Source organism: Rhopilema esculentum, chromosome 11 (genome assembly GCF_057945365.1).
Source record: "Rhopilema esculentum isolate cy_ngs chromosome 11, ASM5794536v1, whole genome shotgun sequence".
NCBI lineage: Eukaryota > Metazoa > Cnidaria > Scyphozoa > Rhizostomeae > Rhizostomatidae > Rhopilema > Rhopilema esculentum.
The window spans coordinates 3,501,876-3,521,427 of record NC_142825.1 but is presented as its reverse complement, the minus strand read 5'-3'; the positions used below and the strand labels follow the sequence as shown (position 1 = coordinate 3,521,427).

Here is a 19,552-nt window from a genome sequence, read left to right as displayed (position 1 = left end):
TAGATAAATCATTATCCTCAACTAACTCTGATTATTAAACTGTGAGAAATGCCTTGATTGTTATTAATCTCCCGACAACCTCTCAACTAAAGAAGAGACAAAGACACTTCGTATACAATGAAATGATTTGCAGCAGAAATAGACTTACTGATTTTTCCTATAAAACATTGCTTTAATTTTGACGAAGAAATAGTACGTGCTATATATTTAAATATCGTGCTTCAAGTATCGATAGATCGTTAGAATGTATTTTATGAGTTTAAACGATAACTCATAAACAAAAGCCCTTAAGCTAAAGAACAGTGCACCATGGAAATGTTATCTGGAAATGCCCATGCTTCAAATACATGGAACGTGCCTAAATACTTTAATGGAGGTAAGCCATCTTTGTAAGAGGATGCTTTTTGAACTCTTAACGGGATCGAAAGCAAAAGAACTCATACATCAATACACTAGAAAATGATATTAAGTTTCGTTACTGATTAAATGTGAGTCATTAAACAACTAATAGTTAAAAGGTGGGAGGTAGCAAAGTGACATGAATCAACGAACGGTTGATGTTAATACAACAAACGTTATCTACGAATTACGACTAAACCTGAAAATGCTACAAAATGCATGATATTATTACAGCTTTTCGTCATACTTTAACGAAATCGACGACCATTAAAATTGACCGTGCATTCTTACGACTTAAATAGATTATGGCAGGGTCACAAGACAGGAGTAGGATTACATAAAAATACTTTATTGTTCACATGATTCCACCATAGCAATAGCCCCATTCTTGATGTAATGCATTTTCGTTAACTTTTCGTTTAGCTAATAAAGGTTTTTTCAACAGCAAGACACAGGTAGTAAATCAAAGTTCTGGACCCAAGTTTGAGTTGGAAGTAAGTCATAAATTTAGCATTTATGTTGCCCGAAATGCTTTATTAAGAAATACGCAAAATGCTAGATGAGTCCATCGAAATGTTGAAGGGGCTTTGGAGCAGCTTCATTGGACTGAATGGCACAAATATCGACGTGAACAAAAGGAAAAATACGGGCTGGTGATAGGATCAAACAAAATAAAAAAGCTAAATGGAAAAGTAAAATCAAAAATTGTTCTCAAAATGTCCAAAGTGCCACTTCCTCAGTATTACCAACTTGCGTTACCCATGAAGCAACATAAAAACGACGCATGTTTGTGTGTGGTAACACTATCTGTGGAAACTGGAATCTGTGAAAGATCTTATGAAATCCTCTGTTCTACATCATCGGCACGGCTGCTGATCGGCGAGGTGGGCGTGGTCTAGGCTTTGGCTTGCCAACCAACGGCTTTGTTGGGCTCTTGAACTCTTTTTCTGGATTGCTGCTTGGCGTGTAGCGATTGCAGAAAAACACGAAGGCGATCATGAACGATAGCAGCAACAGTGTGCATGCCGTTATGACAAACCAGTACTTCGCTAGCCATATTTTCACCCCTGTATAAAAAGAAATGAGTGAAAATTTTCAGTTTGACGTCACATGACACAATTGTGCGAAGAGGTAGACAGAAATAGCGTGCGACTCATAGTCTATTCCGTGTCGTAGTGACCACAATGTCACGTGAAATCAGGGGAACGCATTTCACCTCAAGCTAGTTTGATATGGTAAAGCTTTCTGCCTATTTTATCACTAGGCAATTCCTGGCATATTTAAAAAAATGTGTTTTATTAGTTCAAAGAGCAAACATGTAAGCACTTTCTATTCAAATCATTGTAGAACACGAGGCTACGTACCAGCATATGAAAAGAATGTCGCTAAGAGGGTTTTGAATGGTCCATCCATGTCAATCATCTGGCATTCGCCAAGTGCATCGCAGTACCCCAAGTAATCATGGCATGGGTTGCCCGGCAACACGAACTGGTTCTTCAGATTTGTTATCTAAAATTTAAAAATGCCAAAATAAAGAAATTGCGTTTAGTTAGCATCGAATAAACAGTGGTAGACACTTGGTAATCTCATCCTCTTTAATCTAAATCCACCAAAAAATGCTGCTAATAACACAGAATAACAGAACGAGGTAAATACAACAGAACGAGATCGATATAATAAGAACACTATAAACTATACGGAAGACACAGAAATCAGCGAAGCTCTTTAAAGTTCGTTGGTTTTTCACGTTTTTCATTGGCCTGTGGGAATGTAAACAAACAATCTGATTGGCTTAAAACGTTTTCCTCCATGTGGTTGGAACCTAACTATTGGGAGCGGAGGCCCATTTCCTTGGTATTAGTTATTTGGTTGAATATAACGCTTTTCTCATGAAGTTTTCATCACTGTGTCGTTAACACAGAATTTAAACAAGGAAAAAGCAATTTATCTACAGGATGCAACACACGACGAGGTATGTACCTAAGTACAAAATCTTATTCAAATTGGGGGTTAACTTGAAATTAAAGCAAATAAAGTTTAATTAAGAACCAAGAACTGTCTGACTCTTGGAAACTAGGCTCTTCTTGGCAGGAAATTGAGTACGAGAGAGGTAGTCCAATTTGTTGGAATAAGCCTGGTAGTTAACAAGCAGCCTATAATGGGGTCTGATAGGAGATATTCAGTATCCGTACTAGGTAGTAAGGTCCCTACATAGCATTCAAGTGGCCCTTGAACACTTACCAATGATATATTACTGGCCACTTGACACTTCCTTTGATGGACACAGCAAACTTTACATTGGTCTTCACGATTCTCGCACATGCAACCCTTGATTCCATATAGTAGACAAATAGATCCATTGCAGTAGCCATTGGAACAAACCATAGTTTGACCCGCACATGTGGTGTTATCAGGTCTTATAGGCGAAGGATCGCAGGTCCATGTCCGTCCATCGCATTGTCCTTGAAGCTTGCAGTCCGTTTGTTCTCGACAGCGCGTCCATTTGGGATAAACTCTGCATGTGTCATTGCTGCAGCATGGCCCTAGAGATCAATTTTGATTCAGATATCGTCTATTACACGAAAATATGATCTTTAGGTTACCAATTGACAATTAAGCCTGAAAAAATGGAATCTGTGGGCACAAGATCTGATATATTGATGACTGAGACTTCAATATATAAAGCGTACTGTTTTCAACTCACGTTGAAATAAAAGCCAATTCAGCCAAGCCAAAGCCAATAAATATTGCAGTATTTTGTAAAAATTTTCAATAATCCTTAAATACTGATTGGCTGAGAGATCATTACTCTCAGTCATGTGTTCTCATCGCTGATAATAGCTTCAGACAAGCACTTACATTATTTTAATTCTGAAGGATTTCGATTGGTCAAAAAGACAATACCAGCCTCCCTTCCTATTGTTTTTTCAATTGTCATTGGGTAAGATTTATGAAATTGTTCTTTTGATCATTGCCCTTTGGTCATCAATCAGTACTTCAAACATTTTTGTGGTACAGAATTTCAAGCTTTTCGTCAAACGTAGTTTTCGATCGGACTCAAGAAATAATGACTTATTTATTACATAATGTATCCGTGTAATATAATATGGAATAAAAAAACTGTTTATCAGACAGTCAAGAGTTCCTGGTGCCGCATAGACGGAGCTGTATAAAATTTGATGTTAAAACACGACAGATGTAAGTTGCCACTCTGAGTTTCACGCCTAATGTAACCATGAAGCAACAGATAAAATAATATTGTTTTAGATGCGATCATTTGTGTTTCATACCTTTGATTTTAGAAATCTTAAGATTTCAGAAATTATCATAGGATGTCAGAAATTTTAATTGCTTGCATGTTTCAAATTGGGTAATTATGTTTTGAGTTATGGTGAGAATATAATGAGAATTTAGTTAGGCATCTGCATTTACAGATAAGTTTGCTCATCATAACATTCAAGTTTGTTAATCATTGCATTTAATGACTGCAACATTTTCTTCTGAACAGGGTTGACATCATTCAAATTTGTTAGAATAAGCATCTGCCTTTTTTACTGACAATTTTAATGAAATCCTACAGTTTTCTCCAAAGTTGTCAAAGAAATGGAGATAGACCTAGTGCTGTGTCTTTAACTTATGAAATACGATGTCTCAACCTGCAAGCACGCAAGAGCATGCAAACAAATTGAAGGCATAATTACCTCTACTAGGACTACAAGTGAAGGCTTCTGCTCTCAAAAGACAACTCCGGTTTGTGCCATCGTACGGATGGCAGCATCTTTCTGTGCATGTTGAGGCTGTACCACAATCACAAATTTCTGGATATTCAACAATGCCATTGCCACAAATGGCAATCCTTCTGTTTACAAAACAGCCGTATGTCTGATCTAGACCCTTGGCATCTGTAGAAATAATTATCATGGAAATTTCAAAAATATTCTGATACTTGGCTCCTGATCAAATCATAGCAATTGTTAACCTGTAATCAATAATAATAAAAATGGAAACTTTTCATTTTAAATTCCTGTTAAAACTACAATTACGAATCTCACTATTACAAGGTAATTTGTAACTGGCTAGCCTGTGTTTACAAAATAAAAAACTATTACATCGTAGTAATGAGAAAAAAAAAAAAAAAAAAAATTGTTAAAAGGGGTGTAGCTCTGGATTAGTCCAAGTTTTGTTTCTACAGCAGAATATATAGTATGTGGTGCGAATGGAGATGCTTGTAAGTTTGGAGATGAGGTAGCGTTTCTGTTGATGATCAATGGACAAAGAGTCACACATGTCGATGAATGAGCTGCAGGAGTCGCCAAAAATACCAAGTGAACTGATGGAAAGATTGACAAACGAGACTGACTTAAACTGACGTTTTAAGTCAGATACGAGGGTGGCATATTTCCCTGACTTTCTGACAGCATTGCAGTTGAGATTTGTTTCAAAGCCTATGGTTAGCTCTAAAACGTACAGACAGTTTTCCTTAGTTTTGAGAAGTAAGTCAGGGCGTAGTTGATCTCCAGTTATGATAGAAGGGGAAAGAAAGCCTGGTAAATCTGCGTAGAGAAAAGACCCATTTATTGCTTGGAAGGAAGTGGCTAGAAAGTTTAATGCAGAATTATGACGCCAAGTATAGCGTCCTTGGTCAAGGTACACTTTGCATCCAGCAACAACGTGTAGAAGTGTTTCTGGAAGAAGACAGAATTCACAGTCAGATGTTTGACTAAGGTTCCATTTCAGCAGATTTTTACGAGTTGGAAGAGTGTTGTTGAGATACTTGATGGTAAAGTTAAATATGTTACTAGGCAAATTGCTCTGTGTACTTGACCAAATACCGTTCAGCTTTTCCAGTGAATGCTTCAGTAGGAAGGTAATTGTGGCTCCCTGAGATGTTAAGTTTTGGGAGAGACGTTCTTTGTTGTCTGATTTGACAGCCTTTAATACCTCTTTAGTATTACGATAGATGTCGTACTGTAGGTTCGTGCCATGACTGGTGTTTTTCCATAGGGTTTGAATGTCAATATTAGGAGAAGATTTTAGGGCATTGCGACAGACAGTTTGGCATTGCGTAAATTTGATAGAAGGCAGTTGTAGATTTAGGCCAAACTGATTTTTTGAGAGGATTATTCCACTCAATGTTGCAGAAGCAGGAAGATCAAGCCACTGGCGAATGTAATCGGAAACAAGATTGTCTAGGTTTTGGACAACCCAGGTCTTTGGTAGATCTGCAACAGTAAAATGCCATGAAACTTTTGACAGAATAATAATAATAATAATAATAATAATAATAATAATAATAATAATAATAATAAAAACACTTAAATTGCGCCATATATTCACAGGGCTCATAGGCGCATTACAATTGAAAATATTAAGTCTAAATTAAAATGTATGTTAAAAAGGGGTAAAAGTTTACAGTGTTTTTAGTAAAATCTAAGTTAACACAATTTATTCAATAAAATACTTTTTAAATAAATGTGTCTTCAAATAAGACTTAAACGTTTCTAAAGTGTTGCATGCTCTAACTGAGTAGGGAAGTCTGTTCCAGGGGCAACATTTGTGAAAGCACGATCACCAGTTGTAACTAATTTGGTCTTTCCTACATCTAATAATAGTTCGTCACCAGCAGATCTAGTCCGACGAGAAACCTTGCGTAATTTTAATTTCTTCAAGGTAGTTCGGCGCTAGATCTTTTACACATTTGAAGGTTAACGTGAGTATTTTGTACTCTATCCTGCTTGTAATTGGCAACCCTATCCCAATAGCATAATCACGTAAAATAACCAACATTAAAAACAAAATGAAATGTTGTGGAACTGTTTTTGGAATGAATGTGATTGGGAAACACCAATTTAAACTGTCCTTTAACAGAGATCTTTCTTCACATTAACCATTGGGTCTACAAAGAGGGGAAAATGGGACAATTTTGCCATACTCCAGTGACAATCACTAAAGGATTTTTTGGCTAATGCAGCTTCAGACTGGAGTTCTAAAAACTGCAAATCACAGCATTGGTGACTAAAACAGGGTCACTGATTTTTGTAGAGCTTTTGCTATGCAGGTCAGCACAGCATCTCAAAAAGGCACCTTACAAAACTTTAAGACATCCTTCAATAGAAAAAAAGCCACTCTCACGGACAAGAGTTCAGTGCTATTAAAATAACTAAGAGGGCAGGGCCTTGCAAAAGTTCTTCCAAAATGGATGATTTCTTGGAATATCGTTCAGAAAAATGGATAATTTCTTGGCATAAAAAGGGGCCTGAGCACCCATCAGCCCTCTTCACACAACACTCCTTTAAAAGTTATCACCAGTTATAAAATTAGCATGCTCTTGGAGATTAGCATACTGTTTACAAATTTGGTGAAAAATATTGAACCTTGTTTGCTAATGATCTTGAAAAGTCTCAAAATTAGGCCATAAGCTGAAAATCTATTTAGAAAAATATAAATACTTCTTCATCACTTGTTCTATTTGTTATTTTGTTCTATTTTGTTCTGCTTAAGAAATAATGAATAATCAAACTTACTTATTACAGGAACCATGCTGTCAATACTGCACTTTGAAAAGAAACGATTATTTCTTTTGGTCCCAGTTGTTGCCTTATCATACATAATATACTTGCCACCTTTCTGATCAGTTGGTTGGCATTCTACAGGATCATGCTATGAAGATAAAGCATATCGTTATTTAATAAATATATATAATGATTGATTAATAATTGTATATACAGCAGCGCTTCAGAGTATGGAAAGGGTAGGTGAAAATGACAGCTCACATGGGGCCCAAGCAGGACAAGCAAACAAGTAGGCATATGGCCCAATCAGACAAATTTACAAACAAAATCACAAGGTCAACGGGTTTGGAAACCAAAAGTTATGGCATGATAATGCAATAATTGTTTTTCAGAAATTGGTCAGCTTGGTATCTATGAGCAACCATTTTTTCGATACTGTTTTTCTACTCTACTTTTGTAATGTTATAATACAGATCAATAGACAAGGAACAAACAAATATAAACGAATCTAATTTGAAAATCCAAACTTTAAAATAGAGTTTAGTATAATAATATTTTCCCTAGCATAGAGGGCTTCATCAGGCCAAAAACAACATATTCAAAACAATGGATTACTATTTATTTGTCTGTTTACCAGTGTGCATAAAAAACAGAGCACTAAGAAAAATTTGGAAATTGTAAGCTCTTTTATAAATGCTCTATCAAGCAAGAAGAAAAAAACTGCTTGGTTTCCAAAAACTTGAGGTGGAAGCAAACTTTTTCTCTGAAAATTTCAAGCTTAGAAAGGTTAATTTCATAATCTATGATACTGGCTTTGAAAAAAGCAAACATTTGGACAACTATACTGGTCTTGTGCTTGCGTTTTTCTAATTGGCCTATTTCGATCCACAACTGGATATATATTTTTTATCATGTTCTTTCAGACCCTTATTCTGATGTTTTATGCTCTGAGGAGTGTCAGGCGAAAAACTTTTAGGCAATATGTTATAAAATGTTTGCTCTTTTCAAAGCCATTTTCAAGTTCTGTACTGCCAAAAACTGTTCAAATCTCTGACACACAAAGTATTGGTAAAAATTGCAATTGATCAAAAGTATTATGGTAACACCATATACAAAAAACAGAGATTCGCCAACAAGATGTTAAATGACCTACATGTGCACCAAATGCATGACCAAGTTCGTGAGCAAATGTTATTTCAGTAACAGCAGGTGGGAGGTCTCTTGCATACAACTTGAATGTTACTAAACCAGTGTTGTAACTTCTGAGTTTACCAGCAAAATTTGCATATTTGTCACAAATTCCACCTGCCTGACCCTGCGGATACCCAATCCAAGCCAAACCAATGACGCCTAGGAAGAGTCCAGGTAAACAATTTTACCTCCTGCTAGTAATTAATGGGTTAAATAATGAATTGGCCAGACCCAACTCTTAACTTGTGCTATAAGTGTTATAGACACCCAAAAAAGAAACTTCTATGATCCTAACATCAACTAGCAGTAACATAATGAACAAGTGCTTCAAACTTCAGAGGCTGGGTGGAATATGACCCTTGATATTTCTGAGTGATAAACATTACCGAGACTGTTTAGCTAAATTGCCTACAAAAATCAATGAAGGGTAAATAATGAAAAAAATTGGTGGAGAGGGAGTTGATTGATTGCCCTTCTAGAGCAATTTAGGAGGGAGCTGAGCACACCCAGGCGATCACGTGTTTCAAACAGCTAGGTCTAACTAATGGACAACAACCTGGGAAAACATCAAATAGCGAAGCAAGTAAAAACACTTAAGTTTCCTGTGTGTATATATGCCTATGTATGCATGTACATATATACCTGCTTACACTTGATCAGTGGCGGACACTTGGGGGGGGGGGTGACCGCCCCCCAATAATTTAGAGGACAATTCCCTTTTGTCCTAAAACAATGGGAAATGTGAGGTCATCTTATTAAAACAACAGGCTTGCCCCCCCCCAATATTTGATCAAGTGTTCGCCCCTGCACTTGATGTATAGAACAGAACAGTTCTAAGCTGCTACTCCAAGTTTCATGCTTAATGGAATCTTCAGGGAACCCTTCAGTGGGTCATTAGTTACCTAGAAATGATCATTGTGTTCATCAGGTCCTGTACATCATCATGTCCCCAGGACTGTTGCCTGATTATCACATTAAATAAAGCCTGCTTCATACCTTAGAGAATAACCCTAAAATTGAAAAATTCCTAATTTGATTCATGGCTAAAAATTTCTATTTTAGCCAGTGCCATGGCATTTTTCCAATGCCATGGCTTTTGCTCATGACAATTCTGAAGATACAAGGAAAATAGACAAATATGTGAATAGCCTGGCAGGCAATCAATGCATGCAAGAACTTTCCTAACAATCATGGCCAGTTTTAAAGAGGATGAAGCACTATCCATTGTCCATTGATATGCCTTCATTGACAAATCTTTTTTTATATTAGATTTCAAGATAGTAATCAACATCCAAGAGATATTCATTGTCTATTTGGCAGTTTAAGTGGGAGCTCCTTGGCAGCTCAAAAAATACCATATGTGGCTTTTGATTTTTCTACTAGTGTGAATGCTAGAAAAATTCCCATTCTGACATCCAAGTGCAACCATAAATCAAATAAACACTTTTAACCACAAAAATTCTTCTAAATGTGACCCCAGCCTAAGCATGAAACTCGGAGTAGCAACTTAGAACAGTTCCTGTTCTATACACCAAAAAGTGTATAAATCTCTGCCTATACAGCATCAAACACTTTATGACAGACCAGTAAAACATGGTACACCTTTTTAAAGATTCAAAAGATTTATACACATAATGATATTTATATATATATATATAAAATGTAAGTTACCTACAGGACTTATCAAACATATGCTAAAATATTATATAGCAAATATCTATAACAAACCTTTATCGAAACTTCTGTCTGTGAACAAAAATGCTTCGCAAACTGCACTGTGGTCTTCAGATGAAAACATTTCCAATAAGTTTGAGACTGACATATATTCAGGCTTTAATTTGGCAGGCACACTGTATCCATCATACACAACAATTCTTCCAACCCTGAACCCGATACCTTGAGGATGATACCATCTGTCTGCAGGAGAGGTTATGTTAAATGTCTGATTCCTAAAGATGTATTCTGCAGCCTTGTAATGATTCACCATCTGATAGATGACATTTTCCTTGTTCAAGAATTTTCTTGTAAATTTATGATCTGCAACTAATTTCAATACACAAGTATTCTTGAAAGCATTTTTTACTCCTCTCTTGGTTCGCTTTTTGACCATCTCATGATCAATGGAATATCCTTGGCGATAAGCTTCTTCTTGCTCACTGGGTATAGATAAACGAGCCCATTAAGTATATATCCATATATATTAAAATTGTTTAAATAACTAAACTATAAATTTTTAAACATGCATAGCTTTAAAAGCATTGGGACTGCCTACAGTGTAATGTCACAAGATGCACTGTCCATTCTAGTCTACCAATGTAGCACTTTCTGCTGCCAAATTCTCTATATTTATGCATGTTATTATTACATTACCACAGATATTTTGTTCTAAATATGCTTTGACATCTAAGCCAAATTCAGGGTGTTTTAAAGTTTAAACTTTGGACTGGTTTGTGTAAATCAAATTTCCACACAAAATCAAAGGAAACAGATTTCTGCCTATGTGAATGTATGGTTCATGATACCCAGAAAATAATTCACAGTCTGCCATAAAAATCTCTCCCCCACAAAAGTCACAAAATGTCAGTAATTACACAAAACTACTCTAAATCTTAAGATGTTCAACAAAATGAGATTTTGGAATTTTTGGATAGACAGAATTACAGATATAAGGAGGTATATATTCCAGCTTTTCATAACTGAGAGTCACGAAAAACAAAAAATAATATAAAAACATCAAAATTTGCATGGCCATAAAACAAAAACTGGAAACCATTCATGTAAAACACATTACTTTATATCATTCACCAATCACCTGCAAGAAACAGATTCACATTTTATCTAGTTTTCTCAAAAGCTTAACTATTATAAGTATGAAAATGGCTTTGAAAAAAGCAAACATTTTACAACATACTTAAAGCTTTTTCGTCTGACACTCCTCAGAGCATAAAACGTCAGAATAGGTTCCGAAAAACATGTTTGAAAAATATATACCCAGTTGTGGATCGAAATAGGCCAATCAGAAAAACGCAAGCACAAGACCGGTATAGTTGACCAATCAGTGCCGCGAGCCTAAAGAAAAATTACCAATGGAGTCCAAGAGAGAAAACGAACTCCTTTTGTCTACACAATGGCGGCTTTTTCGTTTTTATGTAGATTGACTCCAAAACTGCTAGATGGAAGGACGACCGGGCTCTGCCAATTATCCGAAACATGTCGTCATTATAGAGTTTTGCACAATCTGGGTTGTCCAAAAGATGTTGACCAATGGCAGAATCACTTAAAACAAGTGATTCTGCCATTGGTCAACATCTTTTGGACAACCCAGATTGTGCAAAACTCTATAATGACGACATGTTTCGGATAATTGGCAGAGCCCGGTCGTCCTTCCATCTAGCAGTTTTGGAGTCAATCTACATAAAAACGAAAAAGCCGCCATTGTGTAGACAAAAGGAGTTCGTTTTCTCTCTTGGACTCCATTGGTAATTTTTCTTTAGGCTCGCGGCACTGATTGGTCAACTATACCGGTCTTGTGCTTGCGTTTTTCTGATTGGCCTATTTCGATCCACAACTGGGTATATATTTTTCAAACATGTTTTTCGGAACCTATTCTGACGTTTTATGCTCTGAGGAGTGTCAGACGAAAAAGCTTTAAGTATGTTGTAAAATGTTTGCTTTTTTCAAAGCCATTTTCAAATTCTGTACTGCAAAAAAACTGTTCATATTATAAGTATATATATTGCATTTAAATTCTGTATTTTTCAAAGTTCCTCCTTACTGTGTGATGTCTGGTTTCAGGTTGTCTCTATCATTTTTCACTTTGAAGCTTGTAGGCCTTTTCTTGGTTCGTTCAGTGTCATGGGCATATGTATAATCTGCACGGACATCTGAATCTTTGTATATGACTGAATGAAAGCTTTGTGGTTTTTTAAAATGTCTTCTTGCTGGTTCAACATGATAAACATCTCCACCAAACTTTATTGTTCCTAAAATGGTAATATTTACTAGTTGAAACACAGGGAGAAGATAGGTGCATGCAATTTAGTAGCAAGTTTACAAAAAGTTTATACAAGTAGGTGACAATATGATGGTGAAAATAGAAAAGTAGCTAAAACTATTACAAGAAGGATAAATTTCACTACAAATAAGCATTACAAAATTTTCTGTTTTTTCAAAGCCATTTAAATCTTTGTATTATGTGTCACTTCTTTCATATAAGATATTATATACAACAAATAGACAAAATAAAAATCAAAGATCACAAAGTAAAACAGCATTCAGGCTTAAATTTGGTGAGGACTGAATTTACTTTTTGCAGTAGCTAAAATTTATCTTTCACACTGAAAAAACGTGCAAAGTAACAGGGGCCTCTTTAAGCTTTTAAGGTAACGAGTCGTATGACACATTGCAAGGCTAAAAAATACAAAAGGAAAGGTATAAACACATATGAAGGCTTAGATTGTTGCAGCCATTTTGTTGAAACGATACATCTAACTTTCAAAATGTCATATAAGTAGTGCAGTCTTATGCGACGGCGCGAGCTTTAGACAAAAGCCTGCAGCAAATACAATATAATAGGCCAAGGAAATTATAACGACCTTGAAACCTCCCATTCTTCACAGCACCATGAACGTAGCTTCCAAAGTGTCCCTTAACATCTCCTTCAACAAAATTTGCAGTGCTTATGTCGATTGGCTTTCCATGCCCATCTATAATGCTATAGTCTGACGAGAAGATAGTATGATCTCTTCTAAGACGAATGTGGAACTGCTTGCCAAATGCCTTGAATTTCAGGTCTGAAATTGTGAAAGGCGAGGAGACGACTGACCGTCTTACTCTGCTATGAAAATCTCTCAGACTGTAATCTAATGTCTCATGATGCCTGATGAAAGAGTTCAGAGGCCTACGAATGAGTCCAAAAGCAGAAATACTACAAAGAACGACGATGATAGCAGCTATCTTCCACATCCTTACTTACTTACTTACTGGGAAAATCTGGCGGCGCCCAAGCCTTTGCAAAATAAACCCCTCATCTAAATAACATCTTTCATATCGACTGCAAAGAATGTAATGCTCCTTCACGTTTGCCTGTTTAGTTGTATAGCTGAAGTTATTTTTTAAAAGAAGCCGTCTGGAGCCTTAAAATGACATGAAATAAAGAAACCATAGTCCTAGAAGAAATTAATGCTCGAAAATATTTTCTTTGACAAATAGGATGGCATGGAAATGATCCTTTTCGATGATAAGACAATGCCTGTTCAATGGCAATAGTTTATAGAATGAAAAAACCCCAAGCGGTCATATGTATAAGGAAAAGTTAAGTCAAAAATGAAAGAACATTTTTAATGTCAATTTTTCGTTTCTTTTATGTCTTTCTCGTGTTTTCGCATTGCCAGTTAAGCCTGATTTACACGAGACGAATTTTTTCGTGCGAAGCGAATCAGGCTTTACCTGTCAGCGAACCTGTGAAGGAACAAGGCCCTGAGAAAGATGTGATATAAGGATCCACCTCATTTGCAGAACAGCGCTTTCAAAACAACTATTAGTCAGCTCGTAAGTATAAAACGAAGACCAAAGGCCAGAAAATAACATGTCGTGTAAAACACATCTATGTAGAATTTATTCTTCCAAAATGCAGGCCAATTTAATTTCATTAATGCATTTTAGCGAATTTTTGAATTTGAGATACGAAAACAAAAAGCTCCCAGGGATGATGAGTGAAACCCAGTCCATGAAATAGTTATTCCTCTTTAAGGATGACGTCATGCTCAGAGCATTTCTAGTGTTTACAAAAAATACCTGCTATCCCCCAATGCTATTAATCGTACATCAAGGTATGGTGCATTAATAGGGAAAAGAGCATGCCATAATAATCCGACACAGTGGTGGCGCCAGTGGAGGGCTAGGGGGGGCTACAGCCCCTCTGTAGGAAGCACCTAGCCCCCCGATTGGAGGAAATTTTAGGTTGTTGTCGGAGCAAATTTGACAAAATTACGTATAAAAACTGAATATTTTAGTCATTTAGCCCCCCTGTCGGAAGCTCAAACCCCTCTGTCGGAAGATTTCTGGCGCCACCTCTGGTCCGACATGGACTTTTTATTTTAGTTTCATGCAGAGGCGAAACCAAAAACTATTCTTCGGAAGAATACACAAATGATAAACTCTTTTATGCTGCTTTTAAGCGTTTCTATTACAAAATCCATACTGTAGTGTTATATTTTAAGGACCTTTAAAGGTTCAACTGCTTAAGAAATGGTAATACGCTACAATTGTTTCAAAAAGGTTACAACAGGGCCGACGGAGGCGCGGGAAGGGGATTGTTGCCCACGAAAAAATTGTCTGGATGTACTATATTTCCTTAACACAGTGTACTGAACGGGAAGCAATAGAACGGGCGGCCCCCCTTCCAATATAAATTTCTTTCCGACGGCACTGTACAATACTTAAAGGTTACAATTATACAGCGCCCCCTGTACCCCCCAAACGTTCTTGAAAAGTTTTCTTAAGTCATACAATGTATGCAAAGTCCCTTATAAGTCTATGTAGTTGTGGCGATGAAATTGTATATAGTGTATTTCTAGGCGAGGTTGCGCAAATGAACAGTGCGACACTCCACAATTGTAGCTTCGAATCGGCTATCAAAACATTGTTGCGGAAAACACTATGTAAAAAGTATTTTGCGTACGTACTCTAATTCTTTCAGCCCCCTTTCCCCCATGTACGCAAACATACCCATTTGACTAACTACCCCTCCCCCCTTCCCTGCGTACGTATTTTGTTAATGGCCCCTATGAAAAATAACGTGAAGAAAAAACAGGATGAAAGCGAAAGCAATGGATATGCGAAAAACTGTTGTCTTTCTTTAAATGCTTCAACGAGTGGTGAAAGTTAACTTCGTGGATATAGAAAAAGGTAAAATACACGTGTTGTACAGAGAATAAATCATTTTATGTCATAATAAATAACTAAATTTCGAGAAGTTAACTTTTAGTTTCAAAACATATTTTAAACAAGTTAACAATACATATTCTAAACATTTTGAACAAAGAATTTTATAGAACAAACAGTGAGCATAAATTACCTGAAAAAAATTTATTTTCTTAGCCAACACTAAAGAAAATTTTTAAAAAGTACAGCAACTAATATTTGCAGGGTTGATGTAGTAAAAATTTGACGGATAAAGGAGGTACATAAGAAAACATGACGGATAAAGTAGTGGTCTGACAGTCACTGTTTGAAAAAATTTTAAGGAAGAGCATTTGAGGGTCCTTTTGCATAATACTCTTAAACTCCAATGATACTACACCCATATTGATACTCAAAAAATGAGAAATTGATATAAAATTTTTTTATAGTCGAAACAACCTAGAAAGCTTGAAAATACGTCCGCAACACCATTTGTTGAGTTTCCGATGAATTTCAGGCCCATTTTTCAAAAAAACTCTCAAATGAACAGATCATTTCCTTTGGAGCCTTTCCTGGTTTTTTAAGATAACTTTTACTGAAATTCATACAATATTTTATTGGTGCAAAGAGTCACTTTTCACAAAAAATAAAGTGATGTTGATAAAAACAGTAGTTTAAAATGTTAAGATGTGCATAAATTTTTGAAAACAAATACTTGCAAAGACAAATTTCAAGATAGAAATAGTTACCATACCAAATGGCTGGAACCAATTGCCACAAGCAACTGCTTTGGACTTTCAAAAAGCTAGAGAAATAGTTGTCCCTTGATCAACATAGTTTATAGAAGTTGCAATATTTTTTTCATCCCGGCAGTGGGGGCCAATTTTCATCTAATGCCATCTCAACAATAATATGTTTGTATTTGTTCTTCTTTCTTTTCTTTCTTCGTAGAAAGTTAAGAAAATGCCGGAGTATTTCAGACTTAACAATGAAGCTTTCAATGGCAAATGAAATGACTGCATTGCATCCAGCCCAAAAAAGCAATGCAAGAATGAAGTTACTGTCATTAATTGGAACAAGTTCAAATATCTTTTCCAAAATGCCAGTTGGATACACAACTAAGAGCACAGTGAAGCTTGTTAACACAATGAAGACACCAACAAATGACCAATTCTTGTACATCTTACCCCGGTATGGTTTTCCAATGGAAAAGACAACAGCAAGAAATATATACTGAAATGAAGAGAGATAAAACAAGACCGTGTTGTCAAAAGACATAATCTGTGTTTCTCCTTTTGCATTAGGTGAGTGTGCATGGAACCAATCAGTTGATTTGTAATAACTTCTTGATTTAATAAAGAAAAAGAGCACTAACTGGAAGGCCAACTGAGTGAAGATTTGTAAAATCAGCGATGCAAGAATCAATGGGTGAACAAGAGAGCCAAGTGGGCGTCTGGAGACGATTTTGTGGTAAGCACCAGTTCTGCTCATTGTAACGGCAAAAGGCATTATAATAAATAGATCAATGTAAAGATACTGCAAATCACCAAGGTTAGAGCGGACAGAGTACAGCAACAAAACACTCATATACTGAACCATACTATACAGAGCCATGTACTTGAAAAGACTAAAAGAAGTAACAAGTGCACATCTCCCCTCTTTGACAATTTCTAGCACGCAACTGATGTTTGGAATTTTTGAAGTGAATGGAGAAGCAATTGAAGCTTCTGCCTCAGATAAAGAAACTCCGGCATGTGCAACTTTAAGTGCACCACAGTCATTTGCCCCGTCTCCACACATACCAACGGTATAACCAATGCTTTGAAGGTCTTCAACAAGCTGAGCTTTTTGGTCAGGTAACATCCTTGCAAAAACAGTGGCACACACCAGCAGCCTATGGTACAGAATGGGCATCTCAGCTCTTACCAGTGCAAATGACTTTCCATTCATCACAAAGTGGTAGCCTCTTGTGCGAAAATCAAATAGGTTTTGAGTTAAGCTTTTACTAGACTGATAAACATTGCACTTCTTGCTATTGCCCAAGTAGGTGTAGGTTACATCTAGTTTGCTTGATCCAGCTGGCAAATTTGCTGACACTTGAATTACTGCCTCTGAAGAAGATACCATGTGACATTCTTTTGCAACACTGACAGCAGTTAACAAATTATCACCTGTTATCATCACAACTCGAATGTTAGATTGATATAGTCTTTCAATAGTAGGTTTTGTTTCACTTTTAACCATATTCTTTAAAACAAGAAAACCATTGAAATGCAGATCCTTTTCAACATCTGTTCTCACACTATGTTGCAAATGATGCCATTTGAAATTTCTGGCAAGACTTTTTGAAGCTAAACCAATAACTCTAAAACCTTCTTCTGCATACTTCTTCAGAACTGACTGAAAATCTTTGGGCAGTGTTTCTGGTAAACATAAGCTTGCAATCATCTCTGGGGATCCTTTTACAAAGACATCCATACTTTTCTTCCCTAACTTTCGAACAATGACACTACTTCTTTGCAACTCAGATGAAAATGTAAACTGCTTCAGTAGAGCTATTTCTTGTTTAACTCCTTTTTTGTTTTGTCCTGCTTTTGGTCTTACAATAGTTGGGATAAGTGATTCAAAACGTTCTGTCTCTTCGAGTCCCTGAGATTCTTCTAAATCCCAACCAGTTGCTTCAAACATTTTCATATCCAGTGGATCACCAGTTATCTGTCCATCAATAACCGTCAATGAATGACAGGATGCCATGCACTGAAGCCCATCACTTTGGTTATGACTAGACAGATCTTTGATACAATCTTTGAAATTGCCTGATTCAGCCAGAATGACCCCAAAATAATCTAAGCCATCTTCTGTAAGAGTGCCAGTCTTATCAAAGCAGAAAAGCTTTGTTTTGCCACTAATATTAATTCTTGATGGACTTGTACAAAATATCTGAACTTGTTTCAGCCGTTGAAGAGCATATATTGTTCCAACAGTCATTGCAGCAGGCAGTGCTGGGGGAACTGCAATTGTGATGACATCAAGAGCACGCAAAACAATTTCACCTGTATGTGCTCCTTGCTTCTTGAAAACATAGCAAGTATAAACAAACCCAACAGAGGCAAAGATACCTAAGACTCCAACAAACTTCATTGCATCACTAAAAAATCTATAGCCAACTGGCTTTGGAAACAAGATAGATCTGATCAGCTCTCCTTTTGTTGTGTAGTAGCCCGTTCTCAAAACAAAAGCAAGAACTTTTCCCTTCTCGTAAAATCTTGTTTGCAAGATTCTAGTACCACAGAATAAGGTATGACGCTTGTGCTTGATTGTATCAATAACCTCATTTAGTTCTTTCTTGCTGGCTGGTGGGTTGGGAAGGGGAGTTTTCATAACTGGCACACTTTCTCCTGTCAGCATACTTTCATTAGCAATTGCTGTGCCACTTAGCAATACAGCATCACAGTGTAACTCACAACCATTTGATGGAATCAAAAAAACATCACCTGGCATTAGATACTCAGATGATATTATTTCTTCTTGGCCATTTGGTCTCATAACGGTGACATCTTCTGACTTAGCAATCATTTTTCGTAATGAAGTAAGATGCTGCCTTGTCTGATAGATGCTTGTGAAAATAGAAATCAGAGATATTAAAATAATTGTGCCAGAATAATAATAGTAGTCATCGAAAAACCACATGATGCAGCTAAACAACTGAAAAACATAGAAGGGGTCTGCTGCTTCCTCCATAAATAATCGCCCATAAGATTTCACATTGACATCAATTTTGTTTTCAGAATAAACCACAAGTTTGTCGTTCTCTTGACTTGCAGTCAAACCCTGTGCATTTTTGTAAACATCACGAAAACTGATATCATTGTTGTAATTTGTTACTATTTCAAAACAGAACTTTCCATGATTCCAAAAATACCTATGGTGGTGGTATTCGAAGAATCTTAATTGTCCAGTGGCTTCTTTTTCTTCACTTTTTGTTAGAGGAGCGGTTTCTCCATAACTATCGGAATAGCTATCAGATAATCTATCCTGGACATTTTCAATACCACAAAAATGATTAAGTAATTCCATGTTCTTCCCAAAATTTCTTCTATCGACATTGACAACTTCAACCTGTCCATATTGATCTTCAATTACTACAGCAGTAGCTTTGTCCAAGGAACATACAGATTGGGTCAACTTGCTTTTCCATCTTGGTTTCCAGTGCGCAACTAGGAACAACAGTCCTCCACTCAACAGAACAAACAAGTAAAAAGCAAAGACCTTTGCTTTGTTTGTCTTTACCCCATAGTATCCTGCTAGAGTATTGTCACCAGATAAAATACAACCAGTGTAACAATCCATCTTTGGCCTAATTTCATCTCGCTGGCAGAATCTCACAGCATGTGGATTGGACATCTTCCATGAATACGTCCTTTTCACATCTATCGATCAAATGAAATGTGTCAGGATCATAAAACTGTTTCTTGTAGTAAAATACCGAAGTAGCCAGCTGGCCACATGCAGCGAAATTTATTTGGGCCTAAGGTCATGGGCACGTC

The 19,552-nt window shown here is 36.5% G+C and overlaps 2 protein-coding genes across 2 annotated transcripts; both read right to left on the bottom strand.

Moving 5' to 3' along the window:
* Window positions 1-123: 123 nt before the first annotated feature.
* On the bottom strand, window positions 124-13,111 carry LOC135693095 (disintegrin and metalloproteinase domain-containing protein 10). The gene is made up of 9 exons (XM_065211482.2): window positions 12,698-13,111; window positions 11,878-12,085; window positions 9,831-10,258; window positions 8,065-8,261; window positions 6,924-7,059; window positions 4,101-4,301; window positions 2,641-2,942; window positions 1,764-1,908; window positions 124-1,466 (listed from the first exon to the last, which is right to left on the bottom strand). Exons 1-9 carry the CDS (start codon window positions 13,065-13,067, stop codon window positions 1,252-1,254), a joined length of 2,202 nt encoding a protein of 733 aa, XP_065067554.1. The 5' UTR covers window positions 13,068-13,111; the 3' UTR covers window positions 124-1,251.
* A 1,822-nt stretch (window positions 13,112-14,933) lies between these two features.
* Window positions 14,934-19,409, bottom strand: LOC135693092 (polyamine-transporting ATPase 13A3). The gene has a single exon (XM_065211480.2). It carries the CDS (start codon window positions 19,407-19,409, stop codon window positions 15,867-15,869), a length of 3,543 nt encoding a protein of 1,180 aa, XP_065067552.2. The 3' UTR covers window positions 14,934-15,866.
* Window positions 19,410-19,552: the final 143 nt, after the last annotated feature.

What these genes read in the sequence shown, in the direction of transcription:
- LOC135693092 (XM_065211480.2), bottom strand. Translation starts at nt 19,409, where the DNA reads ATGTCCAATCCACATGCTGTGAGATTCTGCCAGCGAGATGAAATTAGG.
- LOC135693095 (XM_065211482.2), bottom strand. Translation starts at nt 13,067, where the DNA reads ATGTGGAAGATAGCTGCTATCATCGTCGTTCTTTGTAGTATTTCTGCT. An exon ending in TGGCCAGTAATATATCATTG is followed by an intron (nt 1,909 to 2,640) that starts GTAAGTGTTCAA and finishes TTTAAATTTTAG; the next exon opens with ATAACAAATCTGAAGAACCA. An exon ending in GACATTCTTTTCATATGCTG is followed by an intron (nt 1,467 to 1,763) that starts GTACGTAGCCTC and finishes CTTTTTATACAG; the next exon opens with GGGTGAAAATATGGCTAGCG.